The 22,897-nt window shown below is 46.6% G+C and overlaps 1 protein-coding gene across 1 annotated transcript in view; it reads right to left on the bottom strand.

Annotated features, from left to right (window-relative positions):
- The window catches only part of LOC126519053 (high affinity nerve growth factor receptor-like), a 176,867-nt gene that overhangs the window by 59,642 nt on the left and 94,328 nt on the right, over nucleotides 1-22,897 (bottom strand). The window contains exon 2 of the mRNA XM_050168668.3: nucleotides 3,750-3,824. Coding sequence (XP_050024625.1) covers nucleotides 3,750-3,824 — 75 coding nt within the window. The remainder of the gene's footprint in view (nucleotides 1-3,749; nucleotides 3,825-22,897) is intronic.

Genomic DNA, 22,897 nt, shown 5'->3' with positions numbered 1-22,897 from the left:
GGTATAGCCTACCGGTCATCTCCAACACCTGCAGAACTAACCTGAATACAACCCAAGGTATCCAAGACGAAGCCCTCAGGATATGCCTTGTTCTACCACGGAGCGCGTCAACGACTGAAGTTATTGCCGATCGCTCAAGATTACACCATCAGAACGCGCATTACCAATGAAACAATGCGCGTGCACATAAGACACTTCGTTCGTGTTGCTGTTGCGTTTGTGTTGCTGGGGCCAGTTGAACTGCAAACATGTAAATAAACCCGTCTCAGAGGTTGCAGAATCAAGCGTCATTTCCTTCTTTAGATCACTATTACCTCCATTCCTTCACTCTCCCGAACTCAGCTCTACACCAGCAACCAACTCTCAGCAATAGAGGCGGACGACGGCGTGGGCAAGCGACTCTCTCAGCGACGCCCGACTACGTACTACGAACCAGAAGACACGCCCTAACGTAACAGAGCCTTCATGATACTCCTTCCATCCGTGCAGGGTAGCCAACCGGAACAGTCTCTGGTTAACTTCCCTGCTTTCCCATGCATCCTCTCTCTCTCTCTCTCTGTCTCGAGCTTACAAGTGCTGCGTCGTTGTGACCCCTGTTACGACTTTGCACCGCTGCCACCGCTATTCCGACTTTGAAGTGGTCCCGTAGCGCTCGTCACCCGTTTCGTGACAGAGCGTTGGTAGCGAAGACTCCGAGTCAGGCGTCGGTGAGAATAACAAAAGGGACTTTATACACTATATACAGGTCATTATACAGGACATGAAGGGATCGGCACTGGGGCCGAGAGCTCACAGCAAACGCGACTGTTCCCGCACGGCGACGTCCGGCGAAAACGCGTGACACATTTCACTCCAGTCGAGAGCGGCACTCTGCTCCCGGTCGGTCGGCGGATCCGGTTTTCCAGGTGGCGGCGGCGGCCCTTATAATCCCCGAGAAACCATTGTCACTCAAACGGCCCAATACAAAGCCAGCACTCGACGGTCGTCCGAGAGGTCCAACCAGCGACCGCGCTGGCCCCTCGGTTCAAAGTTGGCGGGCGCGGTGACCTCCAGGCAAGGGGAGGTGCGGCGCCGGGCTGTCTGGCACTTGGTTACAAGTTTGAACATGTTGCTCGCCGATGCTTCTCCGCAGGACACCGCTGTCCGACGGCTCAGCATCTTGACTTGTCAAGGGAGAATTAGGGCGCTGTGCCTTTCGGCGCAGCCCCGGGTTTGTCCAAAGGGCGCTCGCAGGATAAATTCTGCATCTTGTAGATTCGGAATCCGGGCTGGTGGTAATGGCACAACACCCTTTTCGTAGATCTTAAAGCTTGGTTTCTCTCCGAATGTGTTCACTGTGCTGAACCATTGATTAGTATAGTGCGAAACGTAATTCACGCTTCACAATTTGGCCACGTGCCCTGTGGCGTAAGCTCGGGGTTTGCGCCCTCGCGGGACGCAGACCCCAAGCTTCGGCGCGTCCGCGCTACTTAGAAGGCGGGAGGCCAATCACTCCGCGCATCCCCAAGCGCAGATCTAAACCCGAGGTTTCGACCTTGTTGAGTATATCTCAACGACTTTCACGGCACTAACATTGTCGCTCAGATTAGCATCGCTGACGGGCAAAGTGGTGGGTCTCCTGACAAATCGTTCCTGTTAACGTCGCGCGCGTTTGACAGGTGGTGATTTTTCACTCGTGGAGCCCTAGGAGATAACGGCCGTGATCGTGCTCTGAATATGAACCTCACGCTTGGAATTTCTAACGAAGTTAGTCGGAGTACCCTTCCCTTTATAAATTTTCAGTTGTTTAGCCCAAAATTGTTAAGCTTACCATATGTTTCTGTGCCGTGTTTATTCTCCAAATCAGCATGACAAATTATTTTGGAATAATTTTCCTAATCATAACATCGAGAATGAAAAACTTATTTGCCATAATAAAAAGGTCTGCAGGAGGGTCTGGCCTGATGGCTCACGATCGAGAAGGTGGTACGAATTTGCCAGGAACTGTTTTTTAATACTAGACTAGCATTCTTAAGATATTTCACGGACTATCCGGTATGTTTCTGTGTCTCTAACCAATGTTTCGCCAATTTGGGTCACTGGGTAGATAGGGTCTAATGGGTGGAGGGTCGGGCTGCTGTGTCGAGGGAACGTTGTTCAAAACCACCCGTTGGACCGACTTTGGTCGCTGAGTATGCGACACTGGGTATTTGTCACTGTTCAACGAATCTCTTTCACGCCAACTTGGATCACTGGCTATGTGACACTGGGGATGTGGCGTTCTTCAATGACAACAGAAATCCTCTAAAATTTACCCAGTGCTGGGTTGAACAGCATATGGGTGATATAGGCGTATTGAAATTTGTCTGAATATGTATTCAGACACGTACAATGCATGGGCTTCGCGGCGGCGTCACTAGATGGCGCAGCCTGTCCACGGGGATGAGTGAGAGAGAGAAGCGTGACATACGTCTCATACACGAAGCATTTCAGCAATGACAATATGGTGCGTCACCACATTGCTTCAATGCTAATCGCACTAAGGTCAACATACGTCTTGAGATGGGTTCTGCTGGAATTTTATTCTTTTGCATTTGTTTGTGTTTAGCAGTATGACAACACATTACAGTTTGTAACAGATTGAACAAATATCAATTTTTGAATCACTGTCTTTCTTACATTGCATCGTCTCCAACCTCTGATTATGAGGCGGAACTCGCCGTCTGTCAAAATGAATCCAATAGCAGTCTTTTTCTTTGACCTGGAGCTCTCTGTTTCGTGGATCACCAGGCTTCGTGTGCAAAGCTCTTGTGGAAGCCCAAAATCCAGATTTAATCAAACTCAACCAACGAAGCATCAGCATTTGCAGCGGGACGCGCTCAGTCGGAGAAAATACACAAACTGCGGATTGAGGATGAGTAGACTGAAACGTAACGAGCAGTGAAGCGACATTTTTCTCAATGACTGCAGTCGACGCCACAGCTGTCGCAGCCTTCAGCTGTGGCTGCGCGTCAAGCGACTGCTATCTAGAGCACGACGCTGAGACTACACAGGAGATAAAATGGACTTAATGAAATATTTTGTGTGTGTTTCGGCATCTTGCTCTCAGATTATCACATTGGCCACATGCAAGACGTAAAATGGAAAACCGAAACTATTGCGCTGCTTTAACTCTGACAGTGTTTTAGTATAGCGACGTCTTTCAGGACCCTCTTGCAGCATTGAGACAAGTCTCCGCGATGTAAGGAGCGGAGAATAATTATCAATTGACAGAACGAACTCGCTAATGCACAAACGCAAAAAATTTCGCAACCTGTGCTTGTTACCGTACCGTTGAGGCTTGGCTTAGCGTTCCCGAGACAATGGGTTTCTCACTTGAAGGACAACTATATATTGCTGTATGTGAATCACTTTGCACCTCCCAACGTCGGGTAACAAGAGAATGTCGTGATAAACAAAGCGTTTTTTATATCAATGTTCGACCGCGAAAAAGGCGTCCCAGAATCGCCAACGGAGTGAGTGCTTTCTGACAACGTGCCAAAAAGTTCTGCGGTCATAAGCATTACCGTAACTTCACCTAACGATGAAACAACTTCTGCGAAGTTAGGCCTTTTCAAACTTTAACCGAGCTAACTGGTTTTAAACCCGAGAACCCGAATACACCATAGGACATCAAATATTTTCATTACTCGTCGCCGTTCAATTTGAAAAGAAAAAGAAGAAAGGAAACAGTCGCACTTCTGCAAAAGGAGACGGGCGACTCCACTCACAGTGTCTTCAGGGAAGGGTACCACTGCAGCTGAGTCTCGTTGAGCTCCACGAAGTTTCTCTGGTTCTCGATACTTCTGCAAAGCAAATAAAACAATACACAAATCAGACGGCGAAATGCATGCACGCCTCGCTGCACATCGTATGGTCGACAAACTTTAGCGATTTTTTCTGGAAAGCTTATGTACTCAGGAGCGGAGGTTTTGTTAGCGGCAGCACAGAACATCAGTTGAAGTAAGCTGGGGCACGATCGAAGATTGTTGTTCGAAACGCACGTTCAGTTTGAGTTCAGTTTCGCCTCAGGCGACTGGCCTAGGCCGCGCCAAATCAGCCGCGCCTGGCGGCTGACTACTCGGCGCGGCCTAGGCCAACGGTGTGAGGAGAAAATGAACGCAAACTGAACGCGCGTTTGGAGCAACGATCTTCGATCGCGTCCCTGCATAACCAGTGGATAATCGGTGTTCTTTCACGCTGTCTCAAAAGCAGCGTAGACGTAATTTTACCTACAGGTTAGAAGATAGATAGATAGATAGATAGATAGATAGATAGATAGATAGATAGATAGATAGATAGATAGATAGATAGATAGATAGATAGATAGATAGATAGATAGATAGATAGATAGATAGATAGATAGATAGATAGATAGATAGATAGATAGATAGATAGATAGATAGATAGATAGATAGATAGATAGATAGATAGATAGATAGATAGATAGATAGATAGAAAAAATACGGCAAATACCATCAAACGAAGACTGTCGACGGTAATGAAATTAACATTCAAGCAATGAAGCCACACAATGTATTGCTGACATCACGTTTATTAAAATCTGTAGGGGTAATTCTCAGACTTCTGTTGCCTCGGCTATATGCGACATACACCATCTCCGGCATCGGCCCAATTTGCCTGTTGCACTTGCTTGCCATGATCGACCGTGAGCATGACGGCGTGACGACAATGGAATGGCACAGGAATGACGTCGATATAACGACAAAGACGGTATGACGACAACGGCATGACGATAAAAAGATGACGATTATGAAATGATGACGATGGGGTAACGAAAATGGAGAGACGATGACGGCATGAAGACAGTGGGATAACGAAGAGTGTGTGACGACAATGACGTGACGACGACTCTATGAAAACGACAAAGTGGCGCCGATGGTATAATGACGAAAGCGTGAAGTTGGCGGCATGAAAACAAATGGATGACGACGATGGCTTGAAGACGATGCTATGACGACAACCGGACGACCAACACCGGATCACGACGATGGAAGGACCGCGACTGCATGACTATGACTGCATAAGAACGGACGCATGAACAGCGACGTTCTAGCGACGACGCAGTGACGACGAAGGTATGACAACGAAGGCATACCGTATAGACTCGTGTAAGGACCACATCCCCGTGAAGGCCGCACCCCCAACTTTGCAGCCCAAAATTTGGGGAAAAAATTCCCATCGGAGACGCAATAGCGTTCTGCGCCCCAATGCCGCGCACTCGCATCGGCGAATTTTCGCGCGCTCTCACTTCCGCGCTCACCTACTCGATGGCGAGAGCTGCGCGTTTACCTCTGATGCAATCGTACATTCGGAGTTCCGGAGTGTACAATAGTCGCTGGCTGCGCCGACACCATTTTGACCAAAAGGTTTGGTCCTGTGTAAGGGCCGCACATTGTCAAAATTGTGAAATATAAGCACGGTCCTTACACCAGTCTACACGGTAATCGCGACTGAATGCCGATTGCATGATTACGATGAAGTGACGGAGAAGAAATGACATCCATAGATCGACGAAGACGGCATGGCGATGTTGGCAGGACGGCATTGGGATGACGCTTCTGTAGTGATGACGATGGTAAAACGGCAGCTTGAAGGCGCCTGTGTGACCATGGCGTGAAGACGACGGCATGACAAGAATCTGATAAAGAAGTTAGAATGATGACGATGGAATGACCACGACGAGCGTGTGACAACGCTCGCATGACAACGTTGTATAACAAAGGGTGTATGACGAGGTGACGTGACGACGATGGCAGGACGAAAGTCGGAGGACGAAGCTTGAGGAACGAAAATGGAACGACCCCATGGCGTCACGACGACGGTATGACAAGGAATGCATGACGACGACGGCACGACGAGAGTTGGATAACAAATCTGGAATAACGACCATGACTATCAGGACCACAAGCTCATACATAGTGGCCCGAGCTATTAGATAATCTGGGCCATTGGGTCGGCGTAAAACACGTGACAATGACGGAACGACGAAGTCAAAGACGCAGCTGGAATGACCACGATGGAATGGCCACGACGGCATCACAACCACCTGTTTTAGAGGCCCAAGCTGGTAGACAGCTTGGGCCACTGCATTGGCGCAAGACGGACGGACGGACGGACGGACAGACAGACAGACCAGTGGAACGTGATAGCATCCAAGGATGCCTGACTGCTACTCACACGTCCGGGCAACTGCAGCTTATAAGTAACTGTAATGTTTACCGTGAAACGCCGACGGCGAAATCTATGCAAGTCAAGCTTTCTGGCTGAAACGCGGCCTCTTGCGTGGGCCGGTCTTCTGATGTTAATTCGCACTTTTGATATTTCAGTCTGAGAAGATTTAACATAAAGGACATGCGCTGTCGTGTTTTCTTTCATGGCATTTGTTTGTGCGCTGCCATTCTCAAAATTCCGAGGAATAACTTTGTAAGAAACGTAAGGCAAGGCATGAGCAACGTTAGTGATAGAAGAACAACTTGATTCCCATATTCATAAGTGTACCTTAACTTTAAGCCCATGCTTGACTTTATATAACTGACGCCTGGTGTGAGCGCGCCCAAGATGTTTCCTAGGGGCATTCACGACCCGAAGGAAATGTCTTGGGTGGTGAAATTTAAATTAAGTCAAGCGCGGGTTCCAAGTTAAGATTCATTTCTGAATACGGGGGTTAAAAAAATTAAATTATGGGGTTTTACGTGTCAAAACCACTTTCTGATTATGAGGCACGCCGTATTGGGGGACTCCGGAAATTTCGACCACCTGGGATACGGGGGTTAGTGGCGTATAGAAATGCGGGATTCGGGATGTTTTTTCTCGGACGCCGACTCCTACGCCGAAACTAGGTTTTCTGCGACGCGGGGCCCTTAACGTTATCGCGTCAAAGCAGATCATTCTTTATCACACTTGTAAAAGAAAAGAAGAAGCCGACCTCGACCAATAGGCGAACACCTTCGAAACAACCTTGTAAACACACGCACACAACCAAATGGCCCCACCACCCCCACACACGCAAGAAGAAGAAGAAGAAGAAGAAGAAGAAGAAGAAGAAGCGATCACGGAAAAGATCAGTGCAATATCATATAGACACACAGACGCGCGTTCTTTCTTTTTTTGCTCAGTACGACCCACAACACTCGCAAGAGTTGGGAACGCTGAAGTTAGTCAGCGTTGAATATGTGCTACAAAGCAACGCTTCCACTATTCAACATCACTCCGCGCCTCTGGACACCACATCTGTAAATATTACTGATCATTTCCTCCCGTGTTTACACACTGACTAACGGTTGCGGAATCAGATGGAGCATGGTCAGGTTCGCCCGCTGCGCATTTCTCGTGTGTTAAAAGAAATGTGTACTGCCCAGCAGTGCCATAGGGACACACAGAAACGAGCAGGCATCACAAACTCCGGCATCTGTGTGGCAAGGCCCGATGTTGAAGCAAAACGTTGTCGAAGCGTTCTGTGTCTGGCGAATCGATCAATCAGAACAACGAGAAAGGCAAGAAAATGAGAAGAAGCTGTACTGCAAGTACTGTTTTTTTTCCTCTGTGCACTGTCTTACCCTATGCTGCCAGTAAGACTGTATTACCGGTTAACGAGACCCACGGCTATGCTTTTCCGCGCAACAAGCGCGGTTTATTTTATCCTGTGACTGGGGCTGTCTTTCCGTTTCTCTTTCAAGAACGAAAACGAATGGGTAGCAAAGAACCGTGTGGACGGAAATGTTCACTTCCTCACGGTACGCTCACAGAAGTTGTTCGAGCGAGCAGCTCGAAAACATACTGGAGTGATAGAGCGTTCCGCATGCGTGGCTTTCTAAAAGCACTTCCGCAGTGCTCATTCAACGTCTGTCATAAAACGGGTATTCGCTCACTGTGAAGTTCGCTTCACTGCGTCGCCATTTCAACCGTGCAGCGCCGGAACTGATCATCGCTCAAACAAATATGAAGTGCTGACCGTTCATACTAGCGTTTAAGCGTGGCGCGTGATATTGTCAAGGAAAACGCACGGAATCTTCTATCTTACAAAATATGATATTTAGAGTAGGATCAATTCTTTTAAGAAAAAGAACGGAAAATAATGAAACCGACTTTGTATTTGCTACACTGGCAACGCACAGTCACCCGTCGTGGTTGTTTAGGCTATGGTGTGGGACTGATTAACACGAGGTCGCCGCATCGAATCATGGCCACGGCGGCCGCATTTCGATAGGGGCGAAATGCGAAAACACCTGTGTACTTAGATTTAAGCGCACGTTAAAGAACCCCAGGCGGTCCAAGTTATTCCATAATTCCCCGTTACGACGTGCCTCATAATCAGATCGCGGTTTTGGCACGTAAAACCCCATAATATTTGTTTTAACTCACATAGTCATACGGTTCGCTTAACATAGAGCATATTATTTCAGAAAAAAAAAAAAAAAAACTCCATGCGGCTCCTGCTGGATGAACACGAGTTACAAGCACCGAGTTGTAATCCCTATAACCCCTCAGTTCATTCGTCTTCTGCGATGGAGACATCGGTGGCAGTGATTGAGGAGCTGCCACAATCAGAAGGATGTACATGTGGGCGACACGTCAGCATCGCCTGTCAGCCGACGTTAGAGTCTGCCCCAATTTCAGCTCTAATCGCAAAATGTTCTTGCCGCGGACCTCTCTGTAACTGGGTTACTGATCCGGGCTATTGAAGCACCGTTCATGGACGACGCAGACGTAGCCCGAGGACATATTAACGGCGCTGACAACGGGCACTGCGCTGAGCAAGCCCGTCACCAATACCTTATCTTCGATTCGGTGACGGATATGCAAGTGGACTCGACGTGTCGGGACCGTGATCACAGTCAACGCTGAACGCTGTCAGTTTCGAGGTCAAGAAATCATTATTCGCCTTGCTACGGCCTACGATCTATTTTTGACCACAGCCTTTCTTAGTTGCTACCTCTCTCGGGAAGCGAACGAGTTTGAATATCGCTGAAAGAAAAGTAATAGGCACCAAGAAAAATATACCGTAGGAAAGAAATGAGCATATTGGACAGGGACCAAGCCGATTCAAAGCGTCAAACCTACGTTTAACCACGTTGTTCACTAAATATTATGTCGAACTATGAAATACTATTTCTCTTACGTTTCCTCGAGCACTGCGAAACATTTTGTAATATCTTCATGTGTTGGTTGATCTATCTTAGAATTCCTTTCTCCAGTTGTGGAGGAGGAGGAGGGGGGGGAGATGGTGGATTTGAAAGAAAGCCTTCATAGTGGTCGTCGAGTTTGCAAAATTATGTGTCTTATCACAAGCGTTCAGGCGCCGTAACAGGGCTGCAGCCTTGAATAAGTAGCAGTAAGGTTAAACAATGCAAATATCGACTAGGAAGGCCCGCTACCGTGCGCCAAAATAAAAATAAAGACACGTACACACACAACGCTCACGCACAAAAGAAGCTGTATGATATCGTTACAAGCTAACCCTGTGGCCAAACTGTAACCTATGCGCACAGGGTCAGCGTTGTTCGACAGAGAGGTTTTACTACGCCCACCGGGAGTGTTTACTAGCTTCAGCTGCAAAAGTGTTTCAGGGGCCCATAAAGCAGGCTCCGAACTTTAACGTCACAAGGACAATGGTCTACGACTCTCGAGCGCCGCAAGCTGTCCACGCAAGGCGTCCGTGGGTTTTTCGAATGGCGGGCTCGCAGTTCTCTCCAGTCGTATAACGGCGCGCAGTGGCGGCAGCGAGCTCGCCATAATCGAGGCGCAGTCACCGGACAGGGTGACACCCCTGGCCAACGAATGGGCAGCCGCTGTTGCCGTGGTCGGTCTCGCCATATGAACGGCCAGCTGCTCTAACGCGGTCGTATATTGGCGCAGCAGCGATATAGCCTCCGCGACAACGAGCCGTTGAGTGGCGCAAAATGAAGCCGCGCAGCAGGCACGCTGGAGAGCCAAATGCCGAGTGCTCTTCAGGTGATGGCCGCTCGAGAGCAGGGTTGGCGTCACGGGTGTCATCACGGGCTGTGGAACGTGCCTCCGTGTACAGCTGGCTGAGACCCCTCCAGGTCAGTAACGACAGAGGGCGTGTCGCTGAGCCGAGCCTCGGGGATCGTTCGACGAGCGCTAAAATCGCCTGAAATGCTACATTTTTTTCTTTTTTCACATGTAGCGTTTCTGTCGGGGAGTGCCGTAAAAAAAATGTCAGAAGAAGTAGTGCGTGTAGCAGTGTTTAGACTGTCTGTAATCAGGGCATTACAGTTTACAGAATGCTGGAACACTAGAAAGAGACGTGTGCGGCATTGCTGGTTGCGCAATCTTGCGACGCTGAAGTCAAACATAAGTACACACATCTGTAATTTCAACGAACACGTTCTACCTATCTGCTGATAAGAAACCGGGGGTAGTAACGATAATTACCGTAAAGTTGATCTCTGTTTTTCCCCTTCTTTGGGAATACTGACAGAGCAGGCAACCTTTGTTAGGCGTTGTGGTTGAAGAAAGGGCCACAAGCTAAAAAAAATTAGATTATGGGGTCTTACGTGCCAAAACCACTTTCTGATTATGAGGCACGCCGTAGTGGGGGACTCCGGAAATTTCGACCACCTGGGCTTCTTTAACGTGCACCTAAATCTAAGTACACGGGTGTTTTCGCATTTTGCCCCCATCGAAATAAGGGCCACAAGCTTTCCGTAAACTGTAATCCGTGTGCAGACAGGCAGAAACTACCGCCTCGTGGTATATTTTTGGAAGTGACTAGGGCTGGTATTTACGGTATTCGGTATGTATTACGGCTGGCCAAATGATTCTCAAGAAATGGACATGCCTCGAGCATTGGGGGATTGGAAGATAGGGGGGGGGGGGGGGGGGGGGGGGGGCTCAAGTGCACAGTTGCGACATGCGCCCTAATACAATAAAATATTCACTGAAGCCGCTTGCTTCAAGAAAAAGCTCGGTAGCAGGACAAGACGATGCATGAACAGAGGGAGTGAGAAAGACAAAGGAAATACAGGGAGGTCAACCAGAGAATATCTGCGGTTGGCTACCCTGTACCGGAGGAGGGGGAGGGAATGCATGAAAAGGAATAACATTCAATCAACTTAGAACAATCTCCACAGCTTAAATGCTCAAAGATTGAAAATAAGAAGCAGTGGAAAAGTATATATACATATATATAAAAGGGAAGAAAGCGATCAAAAAGCATATGTTCTATGATAAATCAAGCGGCGATGCACATTATTTTGAGACTCGCAAGCAGGCTAAGAATGTGAACATAAAAATGTAGGTTTACTCAATATGACTTGTGGCAAGATACAGCGGAAGCAATTGCACACATCAGTTGTTTTACTGTTACATTAAGCATCCAGCAGTAAATAAAAACTGGGGTCAGTCTCCATGAAGCTTTAGGGATTGAAGACAGTAACAGGAAGGTAAGCATTTGCGCGGTTAACATGAGCAAGAGTTGATTGGAAGATTGGCGGAGCATAATTAAATTCAAAAGAATGAGAATGATGACTAATAGAAATTAATAAATGGCCGCCGGATGGTGTAATCATGCGGTTACTACAAACAGTGAATAATGGAAATAAACATTTAAACGCAAATGTAGTGGAATTAAAGCCGATATTAACTTAGTAGGATGGAGCGTGGTGGATCTGCCTTTGCCTAGTTACAAAGCATAATTTCACTAATAATCATCATCATGAAGTCACGGAACAGCTTCGAGTCGAGGCTTGCTTCAACATGCGAGGTTAAATGTTCCCAAAATTGTGGGGCCCTGAGTCCGTCAGTCCCCGCATTAAACATAAATCTAATCTAGCGTAATAGTGCTTCCTGGTTGGCCGCCACTCCAGTGCCTTTCCAATCATGATAGCGATCTACGCGATAAAGAGTACTGTGGTGGCGAGGAGACCCTTCAGCACGTTTTGTGTAACTGTCCGAGCTAGAGCGTACAGACACGATTGCTCGCAACTGCGCTAGCTCCCTTTGTTCACAGACAAAAGAACTGAGAGAAACGTTGGAATGCCGACCTCACTACATAAGCCATTGCAGCAGAGGGCGATGAAGGCATTACTAAAGTTTTTGAGGAGAACAGACCTGCACAAGCGGCTCTAGCCTGAATCGATGTTCATCCTGTGTTGTGATAGTGTGCGATGGTCATGACTGAGTGTGATCGTGTGTGTGTTTGTGTGTGTGTGCACTCTCTCTCCTTCTTTGTTCTTATCTTTCTGCCTTCCCCTTTCTCAAGTGTAGGGTAGCAAACCAGATTTCCCGTCCTGGTTAACCTCACTGCCTTTCTCTTTTCGTTCGTGTTTCTCTCTCTCTCTCTCTCTCTGAGAGATAAGGAGAGCATTGCTGCGGCGACGGCCAATCACGGACGGCCAGTTCAGATAATATACGCTCGAAGCTAAGCTCATATCTCTAAGAAATGTCGGTATGGGACACTAAAGCGAAAAGTAAGGTATTTGTGTTCGTAAATCACCCTCTGACAATAGCAAAAAAAAAAAAAAAAGGAGGAAGAAGGACCATAATTACCATGGCAGAATGCTTGGTGGGCGATAAAAAAAATACGAAAGCTAGCCGTAACATGATGGATTTTGACAGCCTCTACGTAGGCCTAGTCTTATCTTCGTCAGTGAAGACGGGCTGCGTTCTGCCCTAAAAGGGTTAAGAACTTAGACGGTTTGAAGAACTTTTTACTTAGGCACAACAGCTCCAATATGAAAAAAAATGTAATGAAATTCATGACGTCACACTCGTTACAATTCAAATTGACGTCAAACTTAAAAAAGAAATCAAATGCTGGGTTTTATTTTCTCCTTATATCATCAACCTATTACCAGAATAAACCTCCGAAAGGATACCTCATCAATCTAAACGCATTTACTGCTGCTCTTTAGTGTCCTTCTAAAAGAAGGCGCCCATGCCGACCCATGGCCTATACGCGGACACACTCGCCTGTAAAACAGTTCTATGAACATATTCGCATGCATTCCCATCAGCGCACACTCCTACATAGTGGAGCCACATTTTTGCGCAGATTAGGTTCCCACGTGTTCGCGCACATTGCATACAGGCGAACGAGGGCAAAGAATTCCAAGGGCATTTTTCGTTGACAGCGCTATACGGGCCGAGCAACCTTTCTTCATGCGTTTTCAGAGTCTGGACAGTTTAGTAAAGACTATACCGAGTAGTAGAGTCTGCACAGCGTTTCGGCCACAAGTGAGCGCGAGTCTTACATCGAGCCTTACGAGAGCTCCGCAACAGATTTCACAATATTCAATAGCAGACATTGGGGATAGCTTGTGTGCATTCCCAGTTACTTCATCAAAGAGCGACACTAAAATAACAACGAAGAAAAAAAAGAAGAAAAGGGACTGAAAAGAGGCTGCTCTTCCCGTCCCTTGTCAGTTCACATTCTACCATCGCGGTGTATTCAAGTAACAATGAACCCGAACACGTTGTTTCTTTGTATTTGATGATTTCGTCACTCTCTCACCGTCCTGCATGGGCAGATTATTTTTGATTGAGATGGTGCAAGAATTACACTGTTGCCCCATTTTGCGTCATTGCGAGCGTTTCTGGAAATGTGCGATATAATTTGAATGCCACAAAAGGCAACGCAAGTTTAGTGGAACCGAATGGAATTCATTGGGAATCCAGCAAAAATTATGAACGCAGCGGACGGCTCAGCTAACTAAAAGATTTCTGCTCTTAGAAACAGAGATTAAATGATTAATGTGCACCTTGTGGATCATAGCCATATTTATATGCGTATGATCCCCAAATGCTGATTTGCCGTGCAGGCATGTATTCGCTTTGCTGCAAAACATGTTGAAGATGATGAACATCTTTATAACATTTTAATTAACCACTTCACGAAAGTTTCGCTTCACATACATTGCAACATAGGCGTTGGATGTGCGTCTATACTTTTATTTGAGCGCGTGCTTTCCCTTTAAGTGCGTTTGCTTCACTTCTCCGCTTTCCTTTTCATCTTACTGTCTCCCCTTTCCCCTTCTCAGTGTATAGATTAGCAAACAGGAGTTTAACTCCCAACCTTTCGCACCTCATTTCTGTCTATCTGAAGATGCATACAGCGCAGCTTATGCGTGGCGTGGTACGTAAGCGGGCGTTTCGCTCCAAGATCCGCGTCTCACGGACGTGCACCTCAGAGGCAGACTCAGGCAACCTTGGCCGCACTCTGCCAAGTGGAGCCGGAGCTGTCAATGATGACAAGGTCCAGTAATGTGCACTTGAACAATGCTTAGCCTTGACAAAAAAAAAAGAAAAAGAAGTTTTGCTGACAGCATCGAACGATGACAGTGACAAAAAGTGCCTATATTACGCGCGCTAGGTCTCCTAATCTTTCAGACAGTATACCAGATGCAATGAACGCTCGCAGTGGCGCGCAAACAACCTAGGCAGGAGAGTTTGCTGTTCCTAAATTTCGAAATCAAGACAGTTTCAGCTTATTTGTCCCCTGCCGTGTTTGCTTAGTGGCTATAGTGTATACAACACGACGTTGCGGGATCGAATGCCGGCCACGGCGGCCGGATTTCTATGGGGTGAAAATGCGAAAACACCCGTGTACTTAGATTTAGGTGTACCCTAAAGAGCCCGAAGTGGTCCGAATTTCCGAAGTCGCATAATCAGGTCGTGGTTTTGGCACGTAAAACGCCACGATTGAATAGAGCTTGTTTGTAAAGGTATTGACGTTTACGAAATACCGGAGACACAGACGTAAGCAAGCGGGCCCGTGGCGCGATCCCGCGATGCTGCTTTTGACCAGAGCTGTATTATGGCTATTACAGACTATGTGCTCTGCTAGCGTAAGCGCCTCCGCTGTAACACAGCCATTTACATGCGCTTGTTTTATTCGTCGAGAAAAGCGTTCAATGCAGTATCGTTTCTACCACCTTGTGGTCGAACAAAGCGCCGCATTAAGTTGCGGCGGTCGCCTACGTCTATAGCATTCCCGTATTTCGTAAACAGAAATGTGCATACTGACAGGCTAATAAGAGAGAGAGAGAGTACAGAGGAAGGCAGGGAGGTTAACCAGAGGTAGTTCCGGTTGGCTACCCTGCACGGGGAGAAGGGTTAAGGGGGATAAAAAGACAAAGAGAGTGAAAGGGGGACATAGAGAGAAAGCGAGACGAGCACTAACAAAGCGCGTACACTACAGAGCGGTAGGGGGCGGCGTTCTTAAAGTCTATCGTTAAACCCCATCGACTACAGGAACCTTAATAACGCGAGTAAGGCCTTCAACGCGGTTGTTCTTTCAGAGCACTGACCTAAAGCTTTCAGTTCTTATAGTTGCCGATTGTCCAACTGGTCCAGTACTCTGCACATCACTTGTCTCTGGGCACTATATCGCGGGCAGACACAGAGAATGTGTGTGAGCGTCTCTTCGCTGTTGCATGTGTCACAGGTGGGGCTGTTGGCCATTCCAATAAGGAAATCATATGAGTTCGTAAAGGCAACGCCTAGCCACAGACGGTACAGCATGGTTTATAAAGTTATCGAATGAATGTCTGAAGATGGGCTTTGTATACGCAGGTCGCCCTTCCGATAGGAGAGCAGTGTCATTCGAATCCGTTCTTACCCAAGACAGTGAGGAATCGTGTGGCCGCAGTCTAGACCTGGCCGGCTTTTTCTGCTAAATATATAATATACAATGATGGCACATAATTTCTAGTGCTTTACTACGGCCCCGCAAGGTGCTTATGCAAAACGAGAAGACATGCAAGTGCTTCATTTTATCTTCCCGCAGCGAAATACGCGTCCGTGGGTGGACATCGACGCGAACGAAACATGACAGCAGTAATGAAGCGGGTCTTAGTTAGCAAGGTTTTGCACGTCTCATGTCGTAATGCGTACGGTAGAGGCAATGCGAGAAGGAGTTTATCGAGGCAGATACACCGATGAAGGTTAAAAGATGAAATGAAGAATATCGCAAACATGTTTGTTGTAGCATCCCTTCACCCCATCTTTCTTGGTCTTTTTAGACGAAGCATGTCGACACGTGGACTTATTTATATTTTTCGTGTGGGCACTTTTCACCGTCTAACAATGTTATCGCTCAGCGCGGGATGCCCCTGCATGTATGTGAAGTTTCTGGAATGTTATTGATAGTTCTATCCGCTGTTTGTTGTCAACGGACCTCGTGTAATCTGATTGCATGTGTGTGCGACACGCATGGTGTAGAAGTTTCTGGAAGAAGCGCGGGCACCAGCGACTGCTCTGGAAAGTTCAATGGCTCATGTATAAAAGCCGACGCGCTTGACTGGTAGATCAGCTTTTCGCCGATTGTGTTCGCCGCTGTAGCCGTTCTCTTAGTGTAGACAGTTTTTGAGGGCACAAGTTGGTCCAATAAAACGCTAGTTTCGTAATTCCCAGTTTTGCTGCTTTCTTCACCGTCACTACTACGTGACAATATTTTCTATGTATATGTGAACGTCTGATGCAATAAAGTAATAAAAAGAAGAAAAGGAAGAAAAACATGCAAACTGGGCCCTTCTACGATAAATCTGTTGCTGTGGAGAGATTGAGGCTAGTTCATTTCTCTCCGTTTTACAAAAATGAACGAATAAATGAGTGAATGAATGAAAAGTGACCATAACTATAAGCAAAAAGAAAGGTTGACGGTATTGCCTCGAAGAAAAGCGCTGTGAGGTGCGAGCCTCTGAAAGAATGCTAGACATCTGAAACCTTACGCGCTGTGCTCCGCTTTTATTAACTTAAGAGTTGTCGCATTGTAAACGAGGAACTCGCACCAAGTACTACTTTGTCTCAGACAGCAGCAGAAAAGCGCTGGCTGTTATTATTATTATTATTTTTTTGCAGTGCGCTATAGTAGTTTGTCAATCTTGTTATATTCAGGGATTTCTTTCCCGTTAAGCGGATAACCACTAAAGTAAAGCTCTTTAGCTCTGTCACTTCCGTTTTCTTTTTGCTTTCTCTCTCTGTTGTTTTCCCTCTTTCTCTCTTCTCTGCCTTCCGTGTTTCGTCACGGCAAACGCAGCGTTGCCGTTCCACTTCCACGCTCGATATACTGCCCCCCCCCCTCTCTCTCTCTTCCCCATCCTCATTCGACCTAAATGTTTAGCGCCTGCGCACGTGCGCCACTTGGGTGCAATCAGTTAGCCGTGAATAACAAGCGACCTCCGCGTCTGCCTCGATCCACGCATACTAATCGGTGCCACTGAGATGCCACTGCAACACGAAACCAAACTCGCGGCGGGTAGGCGGGAGAACACACGTTCGTTGATGGGAAAAGCGTATACATTTATTTTGCACGAGCTCGAGCACGGTTAAGCGTGTTTAAACACAACTGTAGGTACGCATATTGCTAGCAAGAGAGAAAGCTCTCTATTGAAAAGCAGAGTGGTTGACCACCGTCTCACCTCCCCTCCTCCCCTTTCTTTTCCAAGAGAAAGAAAGAAGCAAAGAGGCGACTCCACTCAGGTGCTACGCTATAACGAAAGACACTTGATAAAAGTGAGACGCGCCTGCACTGCTGCGCAAATGGGCGCAGCATTTTAGGACCTGGAAGCCGCGCGCCGTGAGGGGGACTGCTCGTTAGGAAAAATACATGGTATCGCGAAAGATGCGCGGTACTCCGCAAAGCTCGAATGACTACGCGGCAAAGACAATGATATACGCAGATAATGACGGGGGAGGAGTGCGCGTTATCTGTTCTCTTCTTTTTTTTTCTCTTGTTTTTTCTCATGTATGCGTTCTTGTCGGCGTCGGCTTCCCTCTCTCTCTCGCTGGGGCGCAGCGGCAGTCGTTAACAGCAGCAATGACGGCGCGAAAAGCTGGTGCTAACGCATAGTGGAAGGGGCGCGGCGCGAGCTCCTGCGTTATTCACACGGTCGGAATGGCCCCCGCGATCCACTGCGACCGTGACGCTCGACCCTGAGGCGCACAAGGCAGCCATGGGTGCTTTACGCGGTGGCGTCATTTCGCGGGAAGCGATGCGTTCGCGGTTGGGGTGCTGTTGCCGTTTAAATTTCACAGTATTAAACGCAACGTGCAACAATTGTTTCTTTTGGGGTGTGGGGGTGGTAGTTTTATTATTATGTTTTCTTTTGCACGGCAAAAGGAAAAACGCCAATGTGATAACCGATTGAATTCAATGACGGAGTGTAGGAGAGCAAGCGAGGCGTACGTTAAAAAAAAATATTATACGCCAAAACCGACGCACCGGACAAACAGGTATGAATAAACGGGTGCGTCTTTTTATTGCCGGACATCTCTCAAATAGCAATCGCGCAGTAGAGGGAATTGTCGGCAGTCGAGGAAAGGATGCTGTATCTTTTATGAGGCATTGCAAAAGTTGCGCGAAGCATGGGGTGATCGAGAAGCTCTGTCATGCGTCATGCGTCATGCCAGAACAACTTCAGTGTTCCAAGTTTGTCAAAATGGTGGGAAAGGTTTTATTTTGGAAAGTGTTATATGTTACAAAGCGATAGAGGCCAAGAGAACGATATAATATGCCCAAGCGTTGAAAAATCCAAATACGACGTCGTTATCAAAGTTGCAGTGATGAGATTCAGTAACTGTATGATATTTTTTTATTCTTCAAGTATAGCCGAGCAAATGCGCGTGCTGTACTGTGTTGCAATTTTTCTGTCATGTGCCCATGACATTATCTAGTGATTTTAGCCTGATACCTGGAGACTCAATCTTCGCGGAAAGCCTCTCACGGTGAGGATTAAATAATTATTCATGTGTCGTATAAGACGTTACATGCTTTCTTAAGCCTCTTCAATGGACTAAACAGCTCATAAACATGCTTTTTTCTGTGGATTTAAGCTGTGTATCTGTATGAATATTGAAACTGTTGTTCTCTATTCTTAGTTTGCCACCTTTTTGGAGCACATCTATGGATTAGCTAAGACAAGAGTAGCACTGACATCCTTTCGAGCACATATAAAAAAAGAAAAAGAGAAAAAGAAGAATGAAATAAAGGTAGGGAGGCTAACGATGCCAGAGTTCGCTTCTTACACTGGAAGGGAAATGAAGGAGAGAAAGTGAGAAGACGCAAGAGTTGAGAATTCACGTGTACTAGGCAAATGAGTCTCATTTATAGTCGGTCATTAAATCCGGCGGCCTGCTGGTGGTGGGGACGGTGTTATTGGGATTTATTTATTTATTTATTTATTTATTTATTTATTTATTTATTTACTTACTTATCCAGAGCGCTTAGTGGCATTACAGTGGAAGAAGGGAGGGGGGAGGGCAGAGAGAGACGTAATTGAAGAATATAAGCAGGTTGAAAGCAACCAAAGCCATTGGGACAAACCACAAACAGTCACAAAACACAATAACATCATGGTGATGGCGCAAATAGCTCGTTGGACATAGTAGTTATTAACTTATTCAGGCAATCAGTTCAACTATTTTGTAAATCTAGAAAAAAAAAGGATTCTTGAATGAGTCTGTTGTAAAAAAATTTAATTCATTTTAGACACGTCATCACTACGGAATGACACATACGTTGGTTGAAACAAGTGTAAGTTGGTTGTGTAAGTAACGCTCCTGTTGTTACAACCGATGGGTTGTAGCAATAAGCGCGTTTAGCCAGGCGATCGAGGCAGGCAATCGCTCTGCCTGAAGGTCTCTTGAATTGTCATTGGCTTATGTGATTACACGTCTAGGAAACCTGACTCTCTTATGAATGCCAGAAGCGAAGGCTCCTTGGGAGCTGGAGCTGATCCGCCTGGAAACAAAAGGTGTTGCAGGCTCGCATGTGGAAGCTCCTTTTTGTAGGCTCTCGAATACTCCGGACGCTGTCAGATGACTCTCTGGGCTGACGAGGTGAAACATATCGCGGAGGGGTTCTCAGCTTGAGACCGATCGTCCACTCGGCTCAAAGCCCACTGTGGAGGAGCCTGGTGTAGCTGGACAACGACGGAACACAGGTAGTGACGAAATGTCGCCACTGTTACTGGGTTCCCGGAGCGACAGCCTCAGCCACTGGGACAGCTATAGCGCTGAGGTTGCAAAAGCATCAAACTCGTCATTTATGAATGACACTCTAACCCCAACTACCTAAAATAATGTTCACGCGCCTACATGAGTGCAAAAAAAGGCAAGCATATCCGCCCGATTTAGATCAGCTGCAGACCCATCGTCATGCTTCTATGAGATGCGTCTGGTGGTAACTCTTACAATGTGCCAAATATTCTTGACATTCTACTTCCTTCTGCGGCAAGCCCTTAAAAGAGTTTAATCATAGAGGACGCGCGGGATTATAATTGTCGTAATTACTGTCATAAAGCGAGTCAGCTTTGAGCTAGCAGGTTTAAGAGAGAAGAGAGAGCTTTTTAGTGAATCTCGGAAGGGTTAGCCTGGCAGCATGTCTAGTATATGCTACTGCAGATAGGTATGATGAAAAATGAAATGATGTGCTGCTTTATCTTCGCTTGTGTTGTAGCGTGCTGCCTGTGACGTGCACACAGCAGCTTTAATAACGCAAGTACAACAAGACACACAACGAAGCGAAAGAACTGTCTACAGTCCACAGAATTTTTCAGAAAACCTGTAATTTAACGCCTCGAACATTCAGCGAATTATATCTTAAAAAGCGTCAATATAACTATGCATTGGCAGAAGCAAAAATTTGAACATGGCAATGTAGTCGATTCACACTTCATATGTAGTCTATAAGACGTTAACAAACTGCCCTAAGCTTTGCACGGGGAACGACTATATTCGTTTATAAGACGTTTATAAACTACCTAAGTTTTGCATAGGAAACTACTGTACATTCATTCGTGCACTCTGGTTTTTAGAGCAAAAGTATGTGCCCTTTTCTCAGATGCGCAGTTACATACCGAATCTGTCACAACTTTAGCGCGTTAATCTCATGGGAAGTGTGACGCAGTGTACACCGAGTTCATTGCGAAAGTAAAAAGAAAAGCAATCACGAGTGAGATAGGTTTTTTCAAAGGAGTCTGCTAAGTTCAATTGCACACAGATTTTCGTTTGTAAGCGTTCTTGGCCACTGGCAGGCCGCCTACGCTATTATATCCAGCATCATGATTGGCTCGAATTTGTTGTTACGGACAATTCTAGCGTATGAAGTTCTTGTGAATACGGGTCGTAATGCTTGCTCGGTCTGGAATTGTACGTCATATGCAGTGATGATAAAATTCAGCCAAACTTCAGCCAAGAAAGGACAGGGAATAGTCAAACTCAATTACGCCTTTGTAAAGACCAGATAATTAAGAAAATGACAGAAAGCGCTGTAATTTCCGCCTCTACATCTTTAAAACCAAATCTTACGGAGTTCTCGTTGATCTCAATAAGCTACCTTAGTGTTTTGTGTCTGCGTGTGTGTTTGTGCGTGTGTTTGTGTGCTTGCGTGTGTTTGTGTGTGTGCGCGCGTGAGCGCGGGCGTGCGTACATGTGTTTGTGTTTGTGTACGGGCGTGTGCATACCGACAGGCAAACATCTCAAGGATTCATCAAAAGAGCTCCCTCTCTCTCTCTTTTTTTCTCGTAACAAGTACTTTTAAAGGCTTTCATGTCTTTAATTTAGTCAAATGAAAATTACCGCACTTGTTTTCGCGCATCACGTAACTGCGATTATCTCTCAGCATTCCTTTCCCGCAGCTTTGGGGAGTGCTTGCCACATGAGCTTGACGCGTCTTCACAGAGAGTTGGGAAATAGATTTGCGCTGCCGAACAGCTGGCGTCTCGAATCTTCGCTCTGACAGAAATCGTTTGCTCTGTGGCGCCACTCCCTTCTCGGTCGTAGTTCGTGTTTCTTCCATTCGTAGGCACGACGGCACGGTTCTCTTCCTCTTAGAGAACGTCGGGACGAGGTCTTTTTTTGGGAACCCCATTTCTCAGAGCACGCATCGCTTTGACGTTGCCCTGAAGGGCGTGAACAAAACACCGCTAAAAGCACCCTCGCATTCTACGCACGCTGACGATTCTTTTCTTTTTCGGAAGCCCCTCCTGTTGTGTATATCGAGGCTCACCGAAAGGAAAGTGCCAACGCTCACTTTTCGCAGAGACATGCACAAACTGTCGTTGTGCCCACTTTCGGACAGCGTTGCGCAAAATCGCATTGTTGCCCAACTGTCTATACGTAACGTCACTGCTGGAATCTCGATGCAAATCGTCTTAGGCGGACATGTTTGAACCTAGGCTCAAGAAATCTACGGCAGAGAGAGAGAGAGAGAGAGAGAGAGAGAGAGAGATCTAAACGGGATAGGAAAGGCAGGGATGTTAACCGGATGATATTCCGGTTTGCTACCATGCACTAGGCGAAGGGTAAGGGGACATGGAAGACGGAGAAAAGAGGGAAAAGAGAAAAAGCAACGAAAAAAAATGTAAGCAATAACGTGAAGGTCCAGGTAGGCAGGATGATAGATTTAGCTAGAGGATCAGTTTGAGAGTTTGGAAGCACATGCCTCCTTTTTACTTTATTGGGCTTATACATATTACGATGCAAAGAGTGATGAAAGTTACTCGGAAGAATGCCGACAACAGAGTAAAGCCAAAAATAATTAAATGGTGGACGATTTGACCTCACGCACAAGCGCGCGCCAGGTAGAAAAAGAAAGAATAAGATAAAGTTTGAACGCACGCGCATTCAGAACAAAGCAAAACAAATTATTCGTAAAGTTCAAACGCATATACGCTATCAATACTTTTTCAGCAACGAGGCACGAAAAAAAAAAAAAAGAGAAGCGCACATCCCAAAATGCTCCCTCTGCAATGTCTGTATAGGCCGGGCCATGGTCCACGAATAGTTCATATACAGAGTTCAGGACACGCCCATTGCTCTAAAGTTGACACATATTTCTCGCCTCTGCTGCGAATAGAGCGAACAAGTTAACAGCTCATGTGAGATGTGCACA

The sequence above is a fragment of the Dermacentor andersoni genome, chromosome 3 (assembly GCF_023375885.2).
Source record: "Dermacentor andersoni chromosome 3, qqDerAnde1_hic_scaffold, whole genome shotgun sequence".
NCBI classification, from domain to species: Eukaryota; Metazoa; Arthropoda; class Arachnida; order Ixodida; family Ixodidae; genus Dermacentor; species Dermacentor andersoni.
Note: the sequence above shows the minus strand (reverse complement) of the source record. Positions and strands in the feature narration are given on the sequence as shown.